The 24,893-nt window shown below is 51.7% G+C and overlaps 2 protein-coding genes across 2 annotated transcripts; both read right to left on the bottom strand.

Moving 5' to 3' along the window:
• Positions 1-193: 193 nt before the first annotated feature.
• On the bottom strand, positions 194-3,705 carry LOC125337911 (omega-hydroxyceramide transacylase-like). Its single transcript, XM_048328162.1, has 5 exons — positions 2,830-3,705; positions 2,089-2,154; positions 1,383-1,592; positions 1,242-1,302; positions 194-800 (listed from the first exon to the last, which is right to left on the bottom strand). The coding sequence occupies exons 1-5, from the start codon at positions 3,076-3,078 to the stop codon at positions 616-618; spliced, it is 771 nt and encodes a 256-aa protein (XP_048184119.1). The 5' UTR covers positions 3,079-3,705; the 3' UTR covers positions 194-615.
• An 8,582-nt stretch (positions 3,706-12,287) lies between these two features.
• On the bottom strand, positions 12,288-14,694 carry LOC125338031 (omega-hydroxyceramide transacylase-like). The gene is made up of 3 exons (XM_048328339.1): positions 13,477-14,694; positions 13,336-13,396; positions 12,288-12,894 (listed from the first exon to the last, which is right to left on the bottom strand). The coding sequence occupies exons 1-3, from the start codon at positions 13,660-13,662 to the stop codon at positions 12,710-12,712; spliced, it is 432 nt and encodes a 143-aa protein (XP_048184296.1). The 5' UTR covers positions 13,663-14,694; the 3' UTR covers positions 12,288-12,709.
• Positions 14,695-24,893: the final 10,199 nt, after the last annotated feature.

Below are 24,893 nucleotides of genomic sequence, written 5' to 3'. Positions count from 1 at the left end.
GTAACAACAAACTGGAAACTGAAGCGCTGAGGTTTCACAGGTTTTCCATGCAAAACTAAAAGGGGAGCGGGCGTTATTTTGCATAGGATTGCAGAAAACTCTAAGTTTTGGATTTAAACCTGCCTTGTGTTGCTTCAGAATGGCACAGGTAGAGGTTTACCTGCAGCTCGAATATGCTTTCCTTGCCCTGAGTCTTTCTGTGGCTGCAGCCAGAGTTCCTAAGAAGCTTGGATTTGGCTGGCACAGCAAAGGCAGCTTGAACCCTTGAGACACCCCTGCTGAAGGGATGCGTGGGCAGAACCGGTTATTACCTCACAAGGTGAGTAAATACGTGGCCTTCTCCATGGGAAGGGCTCCTTGTCCATGGAGTCCTTCTGACACAGCCAAAATGAAGTCCTCAGTCCTCAGCCAGATCGAGGGTGAGGGCTCAGTGTGAGGCCTCACTCGTAAGCCCTGAGCTGAGAGGGAACTTTCTCCCATTCCCGATGTTCTCACCTGCCCCAGAGCCTCTTTGGGCACTGACAGCCCTGGGCAAGTGTCACTTGGAAACGGATGGGGTAAAGCAAGTGCTGGTTCTTTACCTTCCTGGGGGTGGAGAAGGTGGTGTGGGCCTTCCTATTCATATTCATCGGCTGCCTGGCCGATTCCTGGGTTCTCTTTGGTGTCATCCTCGTGATCTGTGGCTCTGGAGTGCAGAACTCTCAGTTGTGGCTTCAGGTGCGGGGTCTCCTCACCTTTCTGACGTGATTCATTGGCCAAGGAAAGCGTGAAGCCCTCGAAGTAATTCACCTGGAAATCCCCTGGTGGGAAGAGAAGCCAGCTCTCACTGCTTGTTGCTCAACTGCCAGGTGTGCAGCAGTGCGAGGCATGACCTGGGTTGACTGGAAACCAGAGATACTGCTGACCCCAGCGCTCAGGGATCACCAAACACTGCTGCTCTGTGCCTCAGGGGGTTATCAAACACCACACAGGGCACCCGAGCCTGCGCTTCCGTCTAGAGGTCCTGGCACCTGTGTTCCCTGGGATAAAGCTGTGTCATGCCCAGTGTGGCAGAGAAGAGGGGAGTGTGGCTCCTGAGGGAGCTTCTGGAGAGGCCAGGGCTCAAGTAATGCTGGCAGTGCCAGGAATACAGGCATTGCTCTGCCCCAGCCACTCTGGGGCAGCATCTCTTACCTTGTGTCAGCAAACCAATGAAGTAAGGGAAGCACCCAACCTACCTGTCCTCACTCCCAGTCACTTACTCAGTCTTTTCAGGAAGGAGACCGTGTCCTGGTAGCCCTGGATATAAAAGCGGTCCATGGCCTGCGGGGGGAGGTGGCAGTCAGGGCAGCTGGGCTGCTGCAGGGGGCTCGTGGCTCTGGCTACCTGGAGGAGCAGCTCACCTGAGGTGTGGGAAGCTGAAAAATGTGCTGTAAGCGGCAGATGTTCATTTTTGAGATCTGTAAGATAGAGTCAGCGAGCTGGAAGGTCAAGAAGGCAGCTGGGCCGTCCTTGGGGCAGATGTCGTATTCTCCGGCGAAGGCAGAGATGGTGATGGTGGTGCGGGACACAAAGTCGGCTGTCCACATGGCCACCTCGCCGTCCACGTAGCGCTAGGAGGCAAAACAGGGAGCCCTGAGCCTTCCCCTGGGCAGAGAGAGCAGTGCTGTTCACACGGGCAAACACGTGGGGCTTGTTCCCCAGCCAGGCCCACAGCAGCCTGAGGTTCTGGGGCTGCAGAGATCCCCTTCCAGGCAACTGCCCCAGCCACTGCTCCCCTGCTCCAGGTCCACACCCTGATCCTCCCTTCCAGCCAAAGAACTGCTGCAATGGAAGCGGGAGGAAGGTGCAGCAGAAGGCAGCTGAGGCAACCCCAGGGACAGGGGAAGATGGACAGTTCTGTGAGAAGCTGGGTCCTGTCTTGCAGTGAGGTCAGATTTTGGGGCCCTGTTCTTCCCTCTGCAGACACTGTGGGAACACAGCCTCGAGCTATGCTGGTGGCAAAGCCAGGTAGAAACATCCTTAATGCCACCACTGGAGAAAGGCCAGAGGCTGGAGGGGCCCTGGGCCGGAGCTGGGACAGGGTCTCCAGCCCACAGCGCTACTCACCACCCCACGGTACGTTGGAGGGCAAAACCCAAAATACAGCGGGATGAAGCAGCTGCACGTCACGGCCTGTGGGTGAGACGGGAAGGACAGAGGTGAGCGAAGAGCCACGGAAACTGCTGCCTTTGGGAGTGGTGGCTCATCTGTGAATGCCAAAACAGGGGCCCCCAGCTGGGTTATTGGGCACCACTGACCAACGTGCACCAGACCATGGCTGATACCCACAGCCAGGGCAGAGACGTAGGAAGGGAAGCTGTGAGATGCCTCAATGTGCTCCCTGCCTGTTCAGGATAACTCAGAGAGCAATCAAAAGGGCTGATTTGTAAAAATTATTTCAGCTTGTCTGGATTCAGAGGGTGGCCAGGACAGAAATGGTGGCATGGACCTCAATGGACCAGGGCCTGTTAGGACAAGACCTGAGGTGATGGTTTATAACTACAAGGGGGGAGATTTAGATACTGGGAAGAAATTCTTTACCGTGAGGGTGGTGAGGCCCTGGCACAGGGTGCCCAGAGAAGCTGTGGCTGCCCCTGGATCCCTGGCAGTGTCCAAGGCCAGGTTGGACGGGGCTTGAGACCAACCGGGGACAGTGGGAGGTGTCCCTGCCCATGGCAAGGGTGGCACTGGATGAGCTTTAAGGTCCCTTGCAACCCAAACCATTCTGTGATTCTGTGCTGTGGGACATGGCCGGGCAGCAAACGTCACACAGCTCCTCCCTCACGGGGTGCCTGTGGCTGCTCCCACCTGAATCAGCTCCTCCTTCGAGGCAAACTCGGACACTGTCACAGTTCTCCAGTCGTGCACGCGGGTGAGGACAATGTGCAGCTTCCCAGACACCAGCTCGTGGGCATTTGGAGGCAGGAATTTGCGTAAGGCACCCCTTAAGATTCTAAGTATCCTTCCTCCAGGGATAAAACCCCAGAGAGAGGTTTTCAGAGCACTAAGGACATACTCCTTCATCTCATCTGAAGCAAAGCAAAGCAAAGCAATCATTCTACATCCCTTACATTGTTCTTTATGTACAAATCTGTGTTATTTAGGCACTTTCTGAGCTGCACTTCCACCTGGCAAAGGGGTATTTTATCCTGCTGCTAAATGCTCATATAGAGCCATTGTTTTCATTAGGGTGGAAGCTCCCATGAGTGGACCCAAATTTTCCAGGCACTTTCAATATTGCAGGAGGTAGAAGTATTCTGCTTTCTTTTCCCATTTCTCTCCATTTTCTCCACAAGACATCTTAAAAGCTTTTGGACATAGGAGAGAAAATTAACAGGAAGCCTTTGTATAACATTTCCTCCTGTTTCCTCTATGCCCTGCTCATGTGTTTTCTTTCCCCTCTTTGTTTTGGGACTCTCCCAGCAATCCCTTATTAGGGAGAGCACCTCTGCTTCTTTTCTTAGATATGCTTGCCATTAATTCAAGTTAATAAGATGCAATGTCTATATCTGCTCTGTTTTCTGTTTTCCACTCTTCAAGAAGCCAATAAAGCAAAACCCTGAGGAATTAACCATGGAGAATGAAACAAAAATCTTTTGCAACTCCAAAATTCCCAGCTATTCCATCTCTTTAGGCACAAAATAAACAGAAGTGTGTAGCCCTTACCCACATCACATCCACACAATCCAGCTGTAGCTATAACTGATCCTGAAGATGATCCATAGATCCTGTATGCAGATTTCATTATGTCAGGAGACAAGTCCTGCAAAGCAGATAACACTCCAGCTTCGTATATAATCAAGAAACTACAGCCTCTAAACAGTATAGAGTAAGGTCTTCCCTCTTTTCCACTTATTTTCAGCATCTCTGCTAACTCCAAGCACCCCAACGACAAGAAAACAGCTGCCCAACAGCTTCAATGGGTTTTCCAGAGCCAGCCAACCCTCAGCTGTGGTTCTCTTTCCAACCACACTCTCACTGTCTTATATCCCTCTGTTTGACATAAACCTCTGAGCCAAACGTCCAGTGGAACAGCAGCAGTGGGCAGAAGTGGATGATGTGATGTCCTAATGCTCATTAAAATAAGATTATTGCATTGCAGGGTGTCTGAGCTGAGCCCTGAGCTGCTGGGCAGCCCCAGGCAAAGGGCACAGCCACATGTCACACTCAGGTGTTGGTGGAGCAGCCCAGGGGGGTCCGGTGGGCCCCAGGACCGAGTCTTTGGGAGGGGAAAGCTGCTTCCCAAAGTGGTGAACTGCTTCACTGACACCCTGGAGTTCCAGAACAAAATTCCAGCCTCTTGGGCAGTAGGAATCAGCAAATATTCCCTGGTACAAAAGAGGCTTGCAAGATGCTGCTCAAAGCTCTCTGGCCCCATTTGTAACAGGTTGCCAAAGCCCATCCCAGGGAGTGGAGAAGGTGATTGGGTTACTAAAGAAATCACAACCCAAGTTGTTTTCTTTGTTTCACAATTTCAGGGCTTGAGTTTGCTTACAAAGGGGTAAAAATTCAGAGTCCGGGAAGCAGCTCGTGGTTTCACCTTCTTCCTACATGGCTGAGGTTTCAGTAGAGCCACAGGTCGATAAAGAAGGAAAGAAGGGGTCAAAAAGTCTGACAAACACAGGGATTTATTGGTTATCCACGGAGAAATGCAAAGCCTTCTTAGCTTTGCAGCTGGGTGAGACATTGGGAAGCTGCAAGTGGGAAAAGCAGCACTGAGCTCTGGGCGAGACAGAGGCGAGTGGCCAGAACAAACAATAACAGCTTGGACACTCCTCTTCTGATGTTCATGGAAATCTACCCGACATCTTCAGGTAAAATGCTCCCAAAGCCACCCAGGAGATGCTTCTCTCCCTCTTGCAGTGTGCCAGGGGAAGTGCTGGAGGAATTTGGATGCAGCCCTGATCTCCGTGAGGGGGCTGCAAAACAGCCCTGAGGATGAGCGAGCAGCTGTGCTGGACATGCTGGGGCTGACAGGGCTGTGGGCTCCAACCCATCAGGCCAGGGTTAATCCAGCCCCAATTCCACACGGGAGCAGTGTCTGCCACCACCCAGGAGCCAAGGCACTGAGCTCCTTGCACACACCCTGCAGATGCTAATGCTGAGCAGCAACATAAAACTGAAGACTCGAGACAAGAGGAATAAATAGATCCCATGCCTCATCAAGAGGAGAAATGCACTGGAAATAATTTTCCATCTACTCTTCAGTGCAAGGATGCCCTAAGAATTAACTGCAATGAGAAGAGTCAACTTCAGAAGCAGCTTCTGGTGCAGGAGGGAAGTGGCATTTAGAACCCACAGGTGAGGCACACTTAAGCTCTTGAGCTGAAGGAAAACCTTTATGCCCAACTCCATGTTACCCAATCTTGCAGCACCAAGAAGTAAACAGTGTTTATTGTGGAAAAACAGATAGCGCCTGCTTGTTCCCTCCTAACAGATAGCGCCACATCTCCCTGGCTTTCAAACCCTTGGACTGTCTCTGGTGTCTTTCAAAAGGAGCAAGGAGTTAGAAAACATTTAGTTGGTGGGGTTTGTGTCAGAGTGAGGTACCCAGAGCTCCAAATAGGTGGGGCTTGGAAAGAAGAAATCCAGGTGATCTGAGTAGGAGTGACCCAGGTGGCACAAACAGTGGTTGGGAAATGCTGCTGTGGAAATGCAGAAGCTGTTTCTTGGCCCCTCTCTGCCCTGCCTCAGGATGGGACACAGGCTGTGTGTGTCCCTGAGTGATGCCCTGAGTTTTAAGCCTGTTGTTTTACCAGGCCACATACCCTCGTGGCATTTGGCATTTCTCCATCACCGGGTCAGAAACTGCTGCGAGCTGAGGGACCCTGCTCATCTGTCCCTCATTTCTTCATCCCAGCTTTGGGGACAAAGCCAAGCTTGGCCTTGGGCAAAGAGACCATCCAGACTTTAAAGCTCCATTAGCCAAATGAAACAAAGGAATTTGTGTGCCTGATAATACAGGGCAATAGCCAAATAGGATCTTTCTTCCTACAGGATTAAAATGAACCAGGAGCCCCCTCAGCTGCTCAGCCAGGACACAGCAGGAACAGGCTGGCACATGCCAGGAGGTTCTCTCACTTCTCCAAGGTGGAATATTTTAGCAGAGCTGACACCAGACCATTTCCCTCACACATCTGCCACAATGACAAAGCTGTGACCTTGGGGCTGCCCCGTTCTGGGAGTGCAGTGTGTTCCTAACCCACATACATTTCTGATGTGCAAATCCTTTCAAGAGAAAGACTTTGAGGAATTCGTTTCTCTGGGACAATGAATCACTCCAAAACCCAACGTGCAGCTGTCAGACTTCAAGCACTGGCACAGACCTCGACAAACAGTTCCACAGGCAGTGAGGAGCTGGTGCTGTGCGGGCAGGATCACCAGCTGGGCGCTGTGGATGTGCTGCTGCCCTCACAGATCCACTGCATGGCCAGAAATATCATCTCCTGCACTTGAGAAAAACAGGAAAAGCCATGTCCTGAACATTTTTTTCACACAGCCACAGCTTCATTCCCTTAGACAGTGTCTCGCTGCTCAAAATGCACCTCCCTGGCTGAAGGAGCTTTAGCCGGGCAGGGTTCAGGGCAAAAGGCAGCAGTCAGGAGGGGCTGAGCTCATGCAAGCTGCACACAGAGCCCTCTCCAAAATTTCCTGCTCCAGCCATACTTGTAGCAGTGCCCAACACTAATCTAAAAGCCCCAGGACAACTGAAAAGATCCCTGCAGGACCAGGAAGAATTTGGAACACTGACACTGCTGATGCAAAAGGCACTTGGAAAAAAAGCTGCTGGCTGCAAGATGGTGAGGTGGGGAGGCCTTGTGGATGCCAGGAAAGCAAAGGTCCTGGGAGATTTCCAGAACAGGGGCAGAATATCCCTCTCAGGGTCAGCAGGGATTACCTTAGGCTGTATCCTCTGTCACAATTCCTGGAACAAGAGGGTGCTTTGGCTTCACATTTTCCTCAGCAGGACTGTCCCAACACCAAAGGATTCACCAGTCCTGCTTCCCCACACACCAGCCTACCCTCAGTGCCTCCTGCTCCCGTGGGTAATTGGAAACAACCTCTGATGCTGCAGGGTCCAAAACAGGGAATCTGACCATCCCCTACAGCTACAGCAGGGGGAGAAAAAAGGATTGAGGGGGAGAAAGACACCAATGTAGAAAGCCAAAATAGCAGCTCTATTTTGGGTTGAAATCTTCTCATGTAAGAGTCTAATCTTAGCAAAAATCAATGTGTGTTTCTCCCTCACCTTCATGGAAGCTGAGTTTTATTATTTGTGTCTAAACAGTCTGTGATTAATCAAGGAGTTTCCATGGCACCTCCCCAGTTTTGTGCACTGGCACAGGAGCGGAATAAAGGAGTGGCTCTGGCAGTGGTCTGAACTTGCCCGTGCTGGAGCCTTGCTCACTTGTGTGCGCTCACCTGCACCCCTCAGCTGTGCCCCTCAGCTGCCTCTTGGCTGCTCAACGTTTCATCACATCCCAGTCGCTTCCTCCTCAGCAGGAAGGGCTGACACTGGCTTGGAGAGCACATTCCCATCCCTGCCCTCCTACCAGGACACAGATTTCAGCAGAGTTGACCACATGAGCAACGTTTTTGCCGCTGATGTCACTGACAACCTTTATTCTAAGTAGGAAAGAAAAGAGTGGGAATGACCCACCCTGGACCTTGCCTCACTAATTGGTATTTCTGTGGCTTTGGCAGCTCCCAGAACGTGCCCCAACACACTTATTGTTCCTTCTATCGGGAGCGTGGCACACAAACCTCCAGCCTATCCTACGTTCAGCATTAACGAGAGAAACCTTTTCCCTGTTCCTGTGACAAACACCTCATCCAGGGACGTGAGGTGATGATGTCACTGCCCAGGACAGCCCGTGAGCTGCCCTGATGGTGATGGTGATGACACAGTGACTTCACCGTGACTTCACCCGGCCTTGGAGCAGCACCTGGTGCTGCCAGCCAAGGGCAGGGCTCTGCAGGACAGACCTTCCTGCTCAGCTGCACCCGGGGGCGGAGAGGACCAGGAAACCTTTGAGCAGATCACCTCCAGCTGGAAGGAGTTCTGGCAGGCACAGCTTCATTTCAGGCCAGAAGAGATTCCTTAGCCTCACCAGACCCTTAGGATCACCCTCTTATAGCACTAAGACATGTCAGTAGTAGATAACAGAATCCCAGAATGGTTTGGCTTGGGAGAAACTTTAAAGCTTACGCTGTTTCAGCCTTGCCATGGCAGGGACACCTTCACTATCCCAGGTTGCTCCAAGCCGCGTCCAACCTGGCCTTGAAATAATGACACACCAGAGCCAAGTGGGAGCCCTGCGGGATACAGGCACAGCTGGGAGTGCTGGATTACTTGGGAAAAAGAAAAAAGCTCAGCCTAGTTGATTTACACCCAAATGACAGCCTGGGAGTCTCCGGCGCAGGGGCTGCTGCTCGGCAGCGGGAGGATGATGCCCCTACAGAATTATGGAATCACAGAATCATGGAATGGTTCGGGCTGGAAGGGACCTTGAAGCTCATCTCATTCCACCTCCTGCCATGGGCAGGGACACCTTCCACTAGACCAGGTTCCTTCAAGCCCCGTCCAGCCAGGCCTTGCTCCAGGCACTCCTGGTGAATCTATTCCCTGGATGAACCGCTATTCCCGGGTTTCAGGCGCTCCGGTCAGGGCCCGCGGCTCGCGCCGCTCTGAGGGGCGGCATTTCCCGCCCAGCCCGCCCCGCGCCAGGGGGCGGGGCCTCCTGCCCTCCCTCCTGCCCGTCGCCAACATGGCGGGCGCGGCCAGCGCCGGCTCTGCGCATGCGCTGTGGGAGCCTTTAGAAAGGCGGGAAGGGCTTGTTCATTTGAGGGGGGGGGGAGTTTTGGTATTAATAAATATTTCTTTTGCGTTATGTTACATGCTCTCTGCACAGCCCAGACGGTATCTGAGGCAGATGATGAAGCCGCGCCTGTTGTCACTAACACCCACTATGTGCTGGTGCTCCCAAATCATGGAGGATTTAGACAATCCCAGACTTGTTTGGGTGGGAAGGGGCCTTAAAGCTCATCTCGTTCCACCTCGTGCCATGGGGTGAGGACAAGGGGATGTTTGAGCAGATCACTTTCAGCTGGAAGGCGTTTGGGCAGGCAGGACTTCATTTCAGCCTAGAAGAGATTCCGTAGCCTACATGGGCCCTCAGGATCACCCTGGTATACCAGTGAGACACATTAATAGTAGATCCCAGAATCCCAGAATGGTCTGGGTTGGAAGGGACCTTAAAGCTCATCCTGTTCCACTGCTGCCATGGCAGGGACACCTTCCACTGTCCCAGGTTCCTTCAAGCCCCATCCAGCCTGGCCTTGGACACTTCCAGGGATCCAGGGGCAGCCGCAGCTGCTCTGGGCACCCTGTGCCAGGGCCTCAGCCCCCTCCCAGGGAAGGATTCCTTCCCAATATCCCATCTAACCCTGCCCCCTGGCAGTGGGAAGCCATTGACCCTTGTCCTGTCCCTCCCTTTCCTGATGAGGGGTCCCTGTCCAGCTTCCCTGTAGCCCCTTCAGATCCTTGAAGGGGCTGTGAGGTCTCCACACAACCTTCTCTTCTCCAGGCTGAACGGCCCCAAGTTTCTCAGCCTGTTTCCACCGGGAAGGCGCTCCAGTCCCCTTAGAACTTTCTGGCCCATTTTGATGGATCCCGTTTGCATTGGATCCCGTCTGCTCCTGTCTTCCATGCATCCCAGATGGATTTACATCTCTCAACCACTGCAGCCAAAGCCAGGCTGCTCAAATCCAGCTGTTGCTGCCACAGGGCAAAGTGGAAGGCTCAGAGACAGCCAGCCCTCCCCAGGCAGGGACAATCAGCCCAGCATTTGCTTCTGCACCTCTGCTCCCTCCCACTTATCCAACAGCTCCTTCTCCAGGCTGCTGCAAGCACCATGCCCGCCTCCAGGCAGGAGGATATTACCACCTCAGTCAGCCTGGGGCAGTTACCCTATTGAAATGGGGATTAGAATCCCCCAAAGAAAATTCTCATCCAGGAATTGGACCTCCAAATCCATTAAATGCATCTGCAAACCTCAGCCACAAACAGTTTGAACTGCCCGGTGTATCCCACCTGCCCCATGTGGGGCTTGATCATAGAAAGTTGGTAAAACTTTGAGAACTTTAACAAAAAACAATCAGCAAGGAAGCCCCAAACTAAAATGGTCTCAGCACAGAACTCTGCTGCTCCAAAGCTGCAAGAAAGCAAGCAAATGAGCAAGAAAGAAGTATTTAACAATTCAGTATTGAAATCAGCTGGGTTTTGCTTTATTAACCCCTGATCTTTTCAAGCAAGCAGAGCTGGCGCCGTCTCCTCTTGGAGACATGAGCTTGGAGCTAATGGCAACAGGAGGCTTTGCCAGAGGCAATGGATAGAGGCAAAGTTTGGCATTGATTGGAATCATCTTGTGCAGGAGCTTGTTTCACCCCAAGGAAGCAAAGTGGGAACCCCAGCTGCACCCAGTGGGGATAGAACCAGCCTGCAATGTCTCCTCTAGGGGTGGACCATGGGAATCATCTGGGGCTGTGGCCCTGTCTGTGCTGTGGCATTGCTGTCACAGTCCATGTGCTCCTCAGGACAGGTCGGGCTCTGCCTTCAGGCTGGGTTCCAAGTTGCTCATTGCCTCTTTAGAGCGTAAACTGGGGCCAAAGGCAGCAGCGGGTTCACAAATGCTCTTCTGTGGCTGACCTGGCCCTAAAGGGAATAAAACCACACTGGTCAGTCTGACAGACACCTCTGGCATTTCCTGTGGGACAAGCTGGATTCAGGTGCCTGGTCAGAGCTGCTTCCCTTCCTCCTGTTGTCTAAAGGGCAGCAGGTTTTGGTAGCCTCGAAATATTACCCTTGTACCCCTGTCCTGTTGCTCGTCTCATTCTGCTTTGAAGTCAGCAGAAATGTGAAGCCTGAGGTGGACGGGATGAGCGTCTGGAGACAACCCAAGACAGCAGGAGCTCCCTCTGGAGCTGGATCCCTCTGCAGGTCTAGAGGGAAGAGTCCTTGGGTCTGATCCATGAAACGGAGCCCAACAAAGCCAAGCACGTGCCCAGTCCTGCCTGTGCCTCTGGCTGTTGGCTGCAGGTGCTTTATGCCAGACTCTGCCTCCAGTCTGGGTACTAAGGAGGGTGCAGTTCCTTGTGCAGTTGTCCTGCTGGGCACACGGATGAGAGGCAAGTCCATGTGGAGAACCTGCTAATCCAGCCTGAGCCTCGTGGGATTGCAGGCTCCAGACACTTGTCCTCTGGAAATATCACTTGTTCAAGAAATCAGGTACAAGTTGTTCACAAGTTTATCCCCCTGCTGCTTTGGTAGCATCAATGATATCCTAGCATTGCACAGACAAACAGTGAAAGAGCCTTTGCCTGGCCTTGATCAGTAGGGCTTTTCCTTCCCAGAACTGGAAAATCTGATGTGCTTCTCCTCTGGACATCGAGAGCCTGGGCTCACCCCTTGGTTGCTCTCTGGCCTGACAAATGAGTCTGATTCCTCCCACAGGAGGAATTTTTCACCTGGGGCTGGTCAAAAATTTTGCAGCCCAGCTGCAAACCAGAGACAGAGATTCCTGATAGCCCAGAGCTGCCCAACATCCAAAGAAACCTCATGCCCACTGTGTTGCTTCCAAAAGCTCCACGAATGCTCAGACTGATGGAGCCTTTAAAAAAGCAACCAGGGAAGCAACTTCTACAGCCTAACACTGTGTCCTGCATTTCTTAGTGGGTCTAGAGTTGGTTTGTTTTCAAAGGAAATCTCTTTCTTGCTCCCATTTTATGTTTCCCAAGCTTTTCTGTTTAGGTCTGGAATGGTAACAATCCTATTCCTTCCCCTTCGTATTCCTCATTTGTTGTGGGCCTCCTAGATATAGCAGATTGTGTCTTTTTTCACTTTTAATTTAATTGATGTGGCTACATTTTAAATAATCCCCAGGTTGAAAAAGCTGTGTAATTTTTACTAAGCTGATAAATTCTGAAATGTTGAAAGACTCAGAAAGAAAAAGAAAATAAAGAGTAAAATTGAAAGAAACTTGGCATTTCAGCAGATGCTTCTTTGTATTTTTTAGTAACAACAAACTGGAAACTGAAGCGCTGAGGTTTCACAGGTTTTCCATGCAAAACTAAAAGGGGAGCGGGCGTTATTTTGCATAGGATTGCAGAAAACTCTAAGTTTTGGATTTAAACCTGCCTTGTGTTGCTTCAGAATGGCACAGGTAGAGGTTTACCTGCAGCTCGAATATGCTTTCCTTGCCCTGAGTCTTTCTGTGGCTGCAGCCAGAGTTCCTAAGAAGCTTGGATTTGGCTGGCACAGCAAAGGCAGCTTGAACCCTTGAGACACCCCTGCTGAAGGGATGCGTGGGCAGAACCGGTTATTACCTCACAAGGTGAGTAAATACGTGGCCTTCTCCATGGGAAGGGCTCCTTGTCCATGGAGTCCTTCTGACACAGCCAAAATGAAGTCCTCAGTCCTCAGCCAGATCGAGGGTGAGGGCTCAGTGTGAGGCCTCACTCGTAAGCCCTGAGCTGAGAGGGAACTTTCTCCCATTCCCGATGTTCTCACCTGCCCCAGAGCCTCTTTGGGCACTGACAGCCCTGGGCAAGTGTCACTTGGAAACGGATGGGGTAAAGCAAGTGCTGGTTCTTTACCTTCCTGGGGGTGGAGAAGGTGGTGTGGGCCTTCCTATTCATATTCATCGGCTGCCTGGCCGATTCCTGGGTTCTCTTTGGTGTCATCCTCGTGATCTGTGGCTCTGGAGTGCAGAACTCTCAGTTGTGGCTTCAGGTGCGGGGTCTCCTCACCTTTCTGACGTGATTCATTGGCCAAGGAAAGCGTGAAGCCCTCGAAGTAATTCACCTGGAAATCCCCTGGTGGGAAGAGAAGCCAGCTCTCACTGCTTGTTGCTCAACTGCCAGGTGTGCAGCAGTGCGAGGCATGACCTGGGTTGACTGGAAACCAGAGATACTGCTGACCCCAGCGCTCAGGGATCACCAAACACTGCTGCTCTGTGCCTCAGGGGGTTATCAAACACCACACAGGGCACCCGAGCCTGCGCTTCCGTCTAGAGGTCCTGGCACCTGTGTTCCCTGGGATAAAGCTGTGTCATGCCCAGTGTGGCAGAGAAGAGGGGAGTGTGGCTCCTGAGGGAGCTTCTGGAGAGGCCAGGGCTCAAGTAATGCTGGCAGTGCCAGGAATACAGGCATTGCTCTGCCCCAGCCACTCTGGGGCAGCATCTCTTACCTTGTGTCAGCAAACCAATGAAGTAAGGGAAGCACCCAACCTACCTGTCCTCACTCCCAGTCACTTACTCAGTCTTTTCAGGAAGGAGACCGTGTCCTGGTAGCCCTGGATATAAAAGCGGTCCATGGCCTGCGGGGGGAGGTGGCAGTCAGGGCAGCTGGGCTGCTGCAGGGGGCTCGTGGCTCTGGCTACCTGGAGGAGCAGCTCACCTGAGGTGTGGGAAGCTGAAAAATGTGCTGTAAGCGGCAGATGTTCATTTTTGAGATCTGTAAGATAGAGTCAGCGAGCTGGAAGGTCAAGAAGGCAGCTGGGCCGTCCTTGGGGCAGATGTCGTATTCTCCGGCGAAGGCAGAGATGGTGATGGTGGTGCGGGACACAAAGTCGGCTGTCCACATGGCCACCTCGCCGTCCACGTAGCGCTAGGAGGCAAAACAGGGAGCCCTGAGCCTTCCCCTGGGCAGAGAGAGCAGTGCTGTTCACACGGGCAAACACGTGGGGCTTGTTCCCCAGCCAGGCCCACAGCAGCCTGAGGTTCTGGGGCTGCAGAGATCCCCTTCCAGGCAACTGCCCCAGCCACTGCTCCCCTGCTCCAGGTCCACACCCTGATCCTCCCTTCCAGCCAAAGAACTGCTGCAATGGAAGCGGGAGGAAGGTGCAGCAGAAGGCAGCTGAGGCAACCCCAGGGACAGGGGAAGATGGACAGTTCTGTGAGAAGCTGGGTCCTGTCTTGCAGTGAGGTCAGATTTTGGGGCCCTGTTCTTCCCTCTGCAGACACTGTGGGAACACAGCCTCGAGCTATGCTGGTGGCAAAGCCAGGTAGAAACATCCTTAATGCCACCACTGGAGAAAGGCCAGAGGCTGGAGGGGCCCTGGGCCGGAGCTGGGACAGGGTCTCCAGCCCACAGCGCTACTCACCACCCCACGGTACGTTGGAGGGCAAAACCCAAAATACAGCGGGATGAAGCAGCTGCACGTCACGGCCTGTGGGTGAGACGGGAAGGACAGAGGTGAGCGAAGAGCCACGGAAACTGCTGCCTTTGGGAGTGGTGGCTCATCTGTGAATGCCAAAACAGGGGCCCCCAGCTGGGTTATTGGGCACCACTGACCAACGTGCACCAGACCATGGCTGATACCCACAGCCAGGGCAGAGACGTAGGAAGGGAAGCTGTGAGATGCCTCAATGTGCTCCCTGCCTGTTCAGGATAACTCAGAGAGCAATCAAAAGGGCTGATTTGTAAAAATTATTTCAGCTTGTCTGGATTCAGAGGGTGGCCAGGACAGAAATGGTGGCATGGACCTCAATGGACCAGGGCCTGTTAGGATAAGACCTGAGGTGATGGTTTATAACTACAAGGGGGGAGATTTAGATACTGGGAAGAAATTCTTTACCGTGAGGGTGGTGAGGCCCTGGCACAGGGTGCCCAGAGAAGCTGTGGCTGCCCCTGGATCCCTGGCAGTGTCCAAGGCCAGGTTGGACGGGGCTTGAGACCAACCGGGGACAGTGGGAGGTGTCCCTGCCCATGGCAAGGGTGGCACTGGATGAGCTTTAAGGTCCCTTGCAACCCAAACCATTCTGTGATTCTGTGCTGTGGGACATGGCCGGGCAGCAAACGTCACACAGCTCCTCCCTCACGGGGTGCCTGTGGCTGCTCCCACCTGAATCAGCTCCTCCTTCGAGGCAAACTCGGACACTGTCACAGTTCTCCAGTCGTGCACGCGGGTGAGGACAATGTGCAGCTTCCCAGACACCAGCTCGTGGGCATTTGGAGGCAGGAATTTGCGTAAGGCACCCCTTAAGATTCTAAGTATCCTTCCTCCGGGGATAAAACCCCAGAGAGAGGTTTTCAGAGCACTAAGGACATACTCCTTCATCTCATCTGAAGCAAAGCAAAGCAAAGCAATCATTCTACATCCCTTACATTGTTCTTTATGTACAAATCTGTGTTATTTAGGCACTTTCTGAGCTGCACTTCCACCTGGCAAAGGGGTATTTTATCCTGCTGCTAAATGCTCATATAGAGCCATTGTTTTCATTAGGGTGGAAGCTCCCATGAGTGGACCCAAATTTTCCAGGCACTTTCAATATTGCAGGAGGTAGAAGTATTCTGCTTTCTTTTCCCATTTCTCTCCATTTTCTCCACAAGACATCTTAAAAGCTTTTGGACATAGGAGAGAAAATTAACAGGAAGCCTTTGTATAACATTTCCTCCTGTTTCCTCTATGCCCTGCTCATGTGTTTTCTTTCCCCTCTTTGTTTTGGGACTCTCCCAGCAATCCCTTATTAGGGAGAGCACCTCTGCTTCTTTTCTTAGATATGCTTGCCATTAATTCAAGTTAATAAGATGCAATGTCTATATCTGCTCTGTTTTCTGTTTTCCACTCTTCAAGAAGCCAATAAAGCAAAACCCTGAGGAATTAACCATGGAGAATGAAACAAAAATCTTTTGCAACTCCAAAATTCCCAGCTATTCCATCTCTTTAGGCACAAAATAAACAGAAGTGTGTAGCCCTTACCCACATCACATCCACACAATCCAGCTGTAGCTATAACTGATCCTGAAGATGATCCATAGATCCTGTATGCGGATTTCATTATGTCAGGAGACAAGTCCTGCAAAGCAGATAACACTCCAGCTTCGTATATAATCAAGAAACTACAGCCTCTAAACAGTATAGAGTAAGGTCTTCCCTCTTTTCCACTTATTTTCAGCATCTCTGCTAACTCCAAGCACCCCAACGACAAGAAAACAGCTGCCCAACAGCTTCAATGGGTTTTCCAGAGCCAGCCAACCCTCAGCTGTGGTTCTCTTTCCAACCACACTCTCACTGTCTTATATCCCTCTGTTTGACATAAACCTCTGAGCCAAACGTCCAGTGGAACAGCAGCAGTGGGCAGAAGTGGATGATGTGATGTCCTAATGCTCATTAAAATAAGATTATTGCATTGCAGGGTGTCTGAGCTGAGCCCTGAGCTGCTGGGCAGCCCCAGGCAAAGGGCACAGCCACATGTCACACTCAGGTGTTGGTGGAGCAGCCCAGGGGGGTCCGGTGGGCCCCAGGACTGAGTCTTTGGGAGGGGAAAGCTGCTTCCCAAAGTGGTGAACTGCTTCACTGACACCCTGGAGTTCCAGAACAAAATTCCAGCCTCTTGGGCAGTAGGAATCAGCAAATATTCCCTGGTACAAAAGAGGCTTGCAAGATGCTGCTCAAAGCTCTCTGGCCCCATTTGTAACAGGTTGCCAAAGCCCATCCCAGGGAGTGGAGAAGGTGATTGGGTTACTAAAGAAATCACAACCCAAGTTGTTTTCTTTGTTTCACAATTTCAGGGCTTGAGTTTGCTTACAAAGGGGTAAAAATTCAGAGTCTGGGAAGCAGCTCGTGGTTTCACCTTCTTCCTACATGGCTGAGGTTTCAGTAGAGCCACAGGTCGATAAAGAAGGAAAGAAGGGGGCAAAAAGTCTGACAAACACAGGGATTTATTGGTTATCCACGGAGAAATGCAAAGCCTTCTTAGCTTTGCAGCTGGGTGAGACATTGGGAAGCTGCAAGTGGGAAAAGCAGCACTGAGCTCTGGGCGAGACAGAGGCGAGTGGCCAGAACAAACAATAACAGCTTGGACACTCCTCTTCTGATGTTCATGGAAATCTACCCGACATCTTCAGGTAAAATGCTCCCAAAGCCACCCAGGAAGATGCTTCTCTCCCTCTTGCAGTGTGCCAGGGGAAGTGCTGGAGGAATTTGGATGCAGCCCTGATCTCCGTGAGGGGGCTGCAAAACAGCCCTGAGGATGAGCGAGCAGCTGTGCTGGACATGCTGGGGCTGACAGGGCTGTGGGCTCCAACCCATCAGGCCAGGGTTAATCCAGCCCCAATTCCACACGGGAGCAGTGTCTGCCACCACCCAGGAGCCAAGGCACTGAGCTCCTTGCACACACCCTGCAGATGCTAATGCTGAGCAGCAACATAAAACTGAAGACTCGAGACAAGAGGAATAAATAGATCCCATGCCTCATCAAGAGGAGAAATGCACTGGAAATAATTTTCCATCTACTCTTCAGTGCAAGGATGCCCTAAGAATTAACTGCAATGAGAAGAGTCAACTTCAGAAGCAGCTTCTGGTGCAGGAGGGAAGTGGCATTTAGAACCCACAGGTGAGGCACACTTAAGCTCTTGAGCTGAAGGAAAACCTTTATGCCCAACTCCATGACTTGGGGAAAGAACCAGTGCCAGTCTTGCAGAAGCAGCAGCATTGCCAGTGCTTCAAACCTTGGATTCAAGCCCTCCTGCCCTCAGTCAGCAGCACAAGAGGGATCTAGAAATGTGACACATTATTGCACTGCTTTCCAAATGCAGCTGGACAACTCTGGCACTGCAATCCCAAACCAAAGCCATGGATCATGTCACACAGACCATGTTTTACTCTTAATTGCACCTCTGTAATATTGTGATAGTTTCAAAATCCATTTGTTTTACCTTCTTACCCAATCTTGCAGCACCAAGAAGTAAACAGTGTTTATCGTGGAAAAGCAGAGGGAAGCCAAGACTCCACCCTCCTAGCAGGTAGTGCCACGTCTCCCTGGCTTTCAAACCCTTGGACTGTTCCTGGATGTTACATGCTCTCTGCACAGCCCAGACCGTGTCTGAGGCAGATGATGAAGCCGCACCTGTTGTCACTAACACCCACTATGTGCTGGTGCTCCCAAATCATGGAGGATTTAGACAATCCCAGACTTGTTTGGGTGGGAAGGGGCCTTAAAGCTCATCTCGTTCCACCTCGTGCCATGGGGTGAGGACAAGGGGATGTTTGAGCAGATCACTTTCAGCTGGAAGGCGTTTGGGCAGGCAGGACTTCATTTCAGCCTAGAAGAGATTCCGTAGCCTACATGGGCCCTCAGGATCACCCTGGTATACCAGTGAGACACATTAATAGTAGATCCCAGAATCCCAGAACGGTTTGGGTTGGAAGGGACCTTAAAGCTCATCCTGTTCCACCGCTGCCATGGAGGGGACACCTTCCACTGTCCCAGGTTCCTTCAAGCCCCATCCAGCCTGGCCTTGAAATAAATACACACCAGAGCCAAGTGGGAGCCCTGTGGGATGCAGGCACAGCTGGGAGTGCTGGGAACTCCAGTGTGGCTGGACTACTTGGGTTACTTGGCGAAACATATGAAAAGTCAGCTTGAGAGAACTCAGAAGGAGGTTGTGTAGTCCAGCTCTCCAGTTCAAAGCACTGTGAGCTGGGAGTTCAAACCAGGGCACTCAAGATATGGTTTAGCTGTGTAGAAGTGTGAGGTTTCAAGGAAAAATAAAGGTCTCCTTCATGGCAGAAGGAATTAATAAGCCTGAGTGTATGTGCCATGTGTCTCAGACCTCCCCAAACCCTTGGCAATAGTTACAGTCTCACGAAATGCAGCTGCTTGTGATGAGATGCACCAGCTGCTGCTCTGGGAAGGGATGGAAACTGATGTCAACTGAATATTTGAAAATACTCAAAATATTTCAGCAGTAAGAACTTCAGAAACTTAAATTGTAAAAAATAACAGAATATTTTTTCCTGTTCTGGGAATACAGTTGGGTCCAACTGTCTTGTGGCACAGGAGGCAGCACTGGTTTGAGGATAACTGTGCTGCTGCTGTAGGTGTTGGGTGCTTTCCTATTTCTGATCAGCTTTAGCACCCAAATGATTCCAAGCTCACGGAGACTGGGCAGAAGCAAGACTAAAGCACTTGTGTAACGGGGAAATCTAAGATCAAATTTCCAGTCTTTAAACACTTTGTGCTTAAATACTGCACTGAGCCCTCGGCAAACAGATGGTTTGACCTTCCTCCTGTCTCACTTGTCGGAGCGGGTTGGGCTGCGCGTGGCTGGGTGTTTGTCTGGGAGCGGAGCGGGGTGGCCGTGCCATCTGGCAAGTGGCTCTGGACCTGCTGGATCCAACTGTCAGCTTTGGGAATGGATCTGGCATCGACACAAGCAGTTCCCTGGCAGCACCCTGGCAGTGGGGTTCAGAGCCCAAGCGCTGCAAAGCAGCTCTTGGAAGGAAAAAGGCTCAGTGTGGTGGTGTTGTGCAGTTGGATACAATCACAATCCAGAATAAAAGCTGCATTTAAGGAGCAGTCCTGCAACGGCTGTGACAAGTGACTGGAGCAGACCAAATGGAGTTTGTTTTCCTTCTGTCACTGGCATTTAGGAGCCAGGGGGCTGTGCAGCCGGTGCTTTGTACCACGTCATCCTGGCCGAGTCAAGGAATTGATGGAACAGTCACAATCTATGTGAGAGCATCACATGCCTGGGCAAGACAAAAGGGACCCCAGGGAGCCCTTGGCATCTGTCACTGACACTTTGGAGAAGGAGGAGAGCACAGAATGCCATGTGGGGTTTGACCTGGGGGGCTTTTGTAGCCAGAGCGTGTGGGTGAATCTGCTGGCCCCTAACAGGGCCGGGGGTTTTTGAGTCACAGCCCCTGCAGTGCCTCGATTCTGCTGCTTTAGGGGGGCAGTACTGCAGGTTTTAGGCAAAAGGAATTGTAGCTATGAATTTATGGAGAGACCTGGCTGGCTGGGCTGTGTTGGTCCAAGCTGTCCTGCTTTCCCTGGACAAGGAGATGACTTGTTGATCAGATGGCAGGGTTCAGATGGAGGGGTTGTGTTTGGAGGGCATCGTGCACAGCAAGGCACAACTTCCCCTTCTGTCCCTGCTCTGTCTCAGTGTCTGCATGAGTCACATCCCGTCTGTCCCTGTGTGGAGCCAGGAGGGGAGATATGGGATTGAAATGGAAATTTGGGCCATGCTGGTACAGCCCACGCTGGCACCAAATGTGGATCAGAGCTAAAGGTTCCTGCTCCTCCTGGACAAATAACTGTTTTCTTTGGTGGGCAGGAACACTTTGAGCCTCAGGCTGCTTACTGCATCCCTGTCCTTTCCCAGCCTTGGCCCCTAGGACAAACCACCAAGACTCAGTGTCCCATGGAGGTAATTCCCAAAATCAGGTCAGGAAAAGGGGAAGGAGGGATGAACCCTGCAACACGCTGGCCTGTGCACCTGAGGAGCTGTTGGTAGGAAGAGCCTGTGGAAATGCTCAGCCTTTTGGAATCCATAGATTGTTGAACCTTTATTCCAACAGGATCTTGGGGAAGTGCTGGGCTGGATGGAGAGAGAGTGAGCTTCATCTCTGCCAAGGCCAGTGGTGCAAGGGGGGATCTGGCTCAGAGCCTTGCAAAGTGGTGATTGCAGCTCAGACAGGGTTGAGCCCAGTGTGGGTTATCACAGAAGTGGGAGCAATGTACCCCCTTGGGAGATGTGATGGTCCTTAAAGCCCTTGCTCACACCCGGGAAATCCTCAGTGATGTGAGCTGGGGACAGTCACCATCTCGTCACATCTCTGCCTGGCAAATGGGGGAATGTGGCTCAGCAGAGCTGTGGATTTCTGCAGAGCTTCACAAGAGGGCAGAAAACAGCTGCAGAAGAGCAAGTGGCTCTGAGAGCCTGACAGTGACTTTATGATGGAAAATTCTTAGGGAAGCTCGGGTCTGCTCGGAGGCAGGAGCGTATTGCAGATTTGCCAGCAGAGCTGGCAGAAACATGGAGCAGAGAGCAACGCCAAGAGCAGCGTCCCTGCCGAGAGCACCCTGTGTGAGCAGCTCTGCATTTCGTGTGAGCACTCACAGCCTTCCCCATCCCTATGTCTCCTGAGGACGGCAAAGGGAATTTATTCCAGACACACGTGTGGGGAGAGCGGGAAGGAGAAGTGAAGCTATGGGACGGTGTTTACTCAGGGTTGTGGGAGGTTTGAGAAGGGGTGGTTGGATGTGGTTATTCCCTTGCTCAGCTAAAGTTCAGCCCCTCTTGTCCAAAGATCCTTTTCTTCCTGTTTCCCAAACAGGAATTGGGGTTTACCCCTGGAAATTGGTGTGATGGAGGGAGAAGAGAGCTCTCCCTGGGGCAAACCACTGTCTGTGCATGGTGGTGTCCAGGGAGACCCATCACCTTGAGTGTGCTTTGCTTAGACCCAGCCTAGGGAAAACTCTGCCATGGCCATGTCAAATCGACCAGCCATGGCCCTGAGGAGCTCCATGTTTTCCAGCTCCAAGAAATCCCTAAGAGGGATTTGTATGTGTGAAATTAAAGTCATCACCCATGCAAACAAGCACTTAACCCCCACTTTTCCAGCTCCTGTATCCAGGGGCTTTGGAGACGTGCCATGTGTCTGGCACCACAGGCAGGAGCAGCCAGCAGGCTCAGCTTGTCCTTTTCCACAGCTGAGCCCCCGCAGCCCTTCTCCCAGCATGCAGAGTCAAGTGAGTGTCTTTGTATCTTGACAAGGGGAAGGAAGCTGGAAGTGCTGATTTTCCCCTTTTCCTATCAAGCTCTGTGAACCCTGGGCTCTGACTACTCAGTACCGAGTTTCTCCAGGGCTGTGATGGGTGCTGGATGTTGTTTTCCTTTCCCCCCACTTCAATCAGAGGGGAGACAGCCTTGGGCTGTGGATATTTTTTCTCTCCTCCATTGATTTGTCTGTAGGAGCAGAGCCCAGGAGGCCTGACTTGCATCCTCCCTGCCACCTGCAACCCCCAGACAACACCCAGCCCCTCACCGTGGGAGCAGATGGAGAACCACGGAGCAGATGGATGCCTGATGGGAGCTTATGGTGTAACCCCACAGGACCCCCCGGGATGCTCCAGTTTGCAAACCAGCACAAGGAGCAGAGCAAGGATGGATCCAACACACCAAGAATTAATCTTACACTGCCTAAGTGCTGGGAAGAGCCTGGGGAAACACAGCAGCTGTTTAGACTCAGACTTGAGCTAAACAGCTTGCAAAGTGGAGTCTTATCTCTTAAAACCCCTCACCTGTGAGGTGGAATTTGCCTGGGATGTCCTGGCAGCCAGGCTGATTCCCAGGGAAGTTCAGAGCCTGTGGCACCTGGGCCACCGGTTTTCCCTCATGGGGACTCTGGCCTGGAGGTGGGACTTGCTCCTGTGGATCTGCTTTAGGAAATCGGTGCCAAAGTCTTTAAAATCATTTACAAACCAGTTTCGCTTTGCATTTTTTTAAAAGGAACTAAAAATAAATCTTTAGTTGTAAAGCAAAATAAAAACACTGCCATCTTTCATTGCAGTTATTATACAGTAGCTGGCATTCTTTAGACAAAGCTTAAAATAACCATGAACATACCAGTGAAAATAAATGGGTGAGTCATGTTTGTTAACGCGGGATTAGAAGTATTGCTCTTGGCTCTCCTCCTGTGCAGCATCGCCTGCTCTTTCAAGCAGATACAAGGTTTTGGCTGGGGTGGTGAAAAAAAATTTGTGATCCATCAATTCTAGGTCATCCTGAGAGGGACCTGTGTAAGATTTTAAACCAGGGATTATTTTTTGTTGATTTGCCAGTCTCTGGCACTGTGGTGTTGCGGATGTTGTGTACTGCGAACTGATGGTGGGAATTAGATTTATACCTCACCCTTTTGCTGTGTAAGCCTGGTTTTCTTAAATCCTACAATGGGTTGGGTTGGAAGGGACCTTAAGACTCATCCAGTTTCAGCCCCCTGCCATGGGCAGGGACACCTTCACTGTCCCGGGTTGCTCCAAGCCCTGTCCAACCTGGCCTTGGACACTGCCAGGGCTGGGGCAGCCACAGCTTCTCTGGGCACCCTGTGCCAGGGCCTCACCAGCCTCTGAATAAAGAATTTCTTCGTAACATCTAATCTAACCCTGCCCTCTCAGTTTAAAACCATTGCCCCTTGTCCTGTCACTATCTGTCCATATAAAAATTCTCTCTCTCTCCTTTTTGTAAGCCCTCGAGGTTTTGGAAGGCCGCAATAAAATCTCCCCAAAGCCATCTTTTCTCCATACTGAACAAAAAATGGGGAAACTCACTCAAATATTCATCTCCAGAGGTGCTGTGAGCTGAGCTGGCTCCTGCATTTCTCTGCTTCCCTTTTATGACTCTCCTCCCTGGGGCTGAAGTTGAGACAGGAGGAGGGGTGGTACCAGCATGGCAATTCCAGAAGTTGCTCCTGGGCTTCAGGCTGTGTGTGGTCTATCATCTACTTTTTGACTACAAAGACCCCAAATTTCCTCTTTGGAAGGACAACTGGTGCTGGCATTTTGCTCTCTGCGTCTTGTCTGCAGCTGGGTACAGAGAGGGGCCAGAAAGATGTCATTAAAATCCCAGCTCAACCATTTTGGGGCTGCTGGAGAGGGTGGAGCAGCAATGGGAGGGGAGAGCAGTGCCCCTGGTGATGTGCTGGTGGGCATGACCAGCCAGCTCAATCTCTGTCAAAGTGCACTCATTCCCTGTGGCCAAAGCAGAGCGAGTTTGGAGCAGCACGACAGATGCCACAGTTGTCCCTGCACCTTGCTGTCATGGAGATTTTGGGGTGCTCTGAGGAGACATCAGTGACCCTGTGCGGAGCAGCTGAATCTCCAGGGCTTAATGCCTTTGACAACCCAGCCCTGCTGAGTGTTGCTCTGGCAGGAGTTACCTTCCCAGCTGCCTGGAGGTGACTGTCCCAGCAGGAGGGACGGCTCAGTGCTCACACGTGTCTGCATCCCGCTGCCGGGGTTCACGGCCGGCCCCGGCGGCACGAGCTGGGGTGACAGTGATTGGAGCCAGGCGGTGACATGTGGTGTTTGGGAGGCCAGAGACCGCAGTGACAGCTGGCCTTTTGTGACAAGACAGGTCCAGACAGTCAGAAAGGACTCCGGGAGAGACAGGGGAGTTCATGTGGAAGATGCAGAGCGAGGATTCAAGCAAGCAACTGGTCAAGGACCTTTCTGAAGGACCTGTAGTGAGATGTGGAGTCTCAGCTGAACCAGAGAGAGAATCATGGAATCCCAGAACCCCAGAATGGTTTGGGGTGGAAGGGACCTTAAATATCATCCAATTCCAGCCTGTGACATGGGCAGGGACACCTTCCACTATCCCAGGTTGCTCCAAGCCCCGTCCAGCCTGGCCTTGGATACTTCCAAGGATGGGGCAGCCACAGCTTCTCTGGACGGTCTGTGCCAGGGCCTCCCCACCCTGTTAGAATTTCTTTCTACCATCTAATCTAGATCTACTTTCTTTCAGTTTGAAGCCTTTCCCTCTTGGTCTGTCACTACATGTCCTTGTAAAATGTTTCTCTCCCTCTTTCTTGAAGACTCCCTATTGAAAACAACCCTATAATCAATATAATCCATCTGCATTCAGGTCTGGTGCCCTGGGTATGTCCCAGGATCCCTCTCTAGGAAGGTCTCGAGTGGTGCAAGGTGGAGCTTAGGTCTGCCTTGGGGTGATTTGCACCTGGATTTCAGCATCCTCCTCCTCCTCTAATCATCCACCCCTGGGCTGGCAAAATGGGAAATATGGAGCACATGTTAACCCTCCCCCCCACCATAATCTTTGTATTTTCGGTGTCAGCCTCCTAATGCAGGGGATTTCCATGTCTTCCTCTCTTGGTATCTTTAAATATCCTAGTCCAAATATAGACCAGCAAGAGGGATTGCTTTTATTTCTAATTAAGGAAAAACCCCAACCCACCAGGGCTGGGTTGCACTGCCTGGTACAGCACGATTGTATCTCTAGTGTGATGCTCTTTCTTACTTATTGTGGCTCTAGATTCTTGGCTCACGTTTTTCAGGGCAGAC

This window comes from Corvus hawaiiensis, chromosome 24 (assembly GCF_020740725.1).
Source record: "Corvus hawaiiensis isolate bCorHaw1 chromosome 24, bCorHaw1.pri.cur, whole genome shotgun sequence".
Taxonomy (NCBI): domain Eukaryota; kingdom Metazoa; phylum Chordata; class Aves; order Passeriformes; family Corvidae; genus Corvus; species Corvus hawaiiensis.
Note: the sequence above shows the minus strand (reverse complement) of the source record. Positions and strands in the feature narration are given on the sequence as shown.

Coding starts and splice junctions, on each gene's coding strand:
- LOC125337911 (XM_048328162.1), bottom strand. CDS start 3,078: ATGATTGCTTTGCTTTGCTTTGCTTCAGATGAGATGAAGGAGTATGTC. Junction 2,155..2,829: donor CGAAGGAGGAGCTGATTCAG/GTGGGAGCAGCC, acceptor TCTCACCCACAG/GCCGTGACGTGCAGCTGCTT. Junction 1,303..1,382: donor TTCAGCTTCCCACACCTCAG/GTGAGCTGCTCC, acceptor CTCCCCCCGCAG/GCCATGGACCGCTTTTATAT.
- LOC125338031 (XM_048328339.1), bottom strand. CDS start 13,662: ATGTGGACAGCCGACTTTGTGTCCCGCACCACCATCACCATCTCTGCC. Junction 13,397..13,476: donor TTCAGCTTCCCACACCTCAG/GTGAGCTGCTCC, acceptor CTCCCCCCGCAG/GCCATGGACCGCTTTTATAT. Junction 12,895..13,335: donor CTCCTTCCTGAAAAGACTGA/GTAAGTGACTGG, acceptor TCTTCCCACCAG/GGGATTTCCAGGTGAATTAC.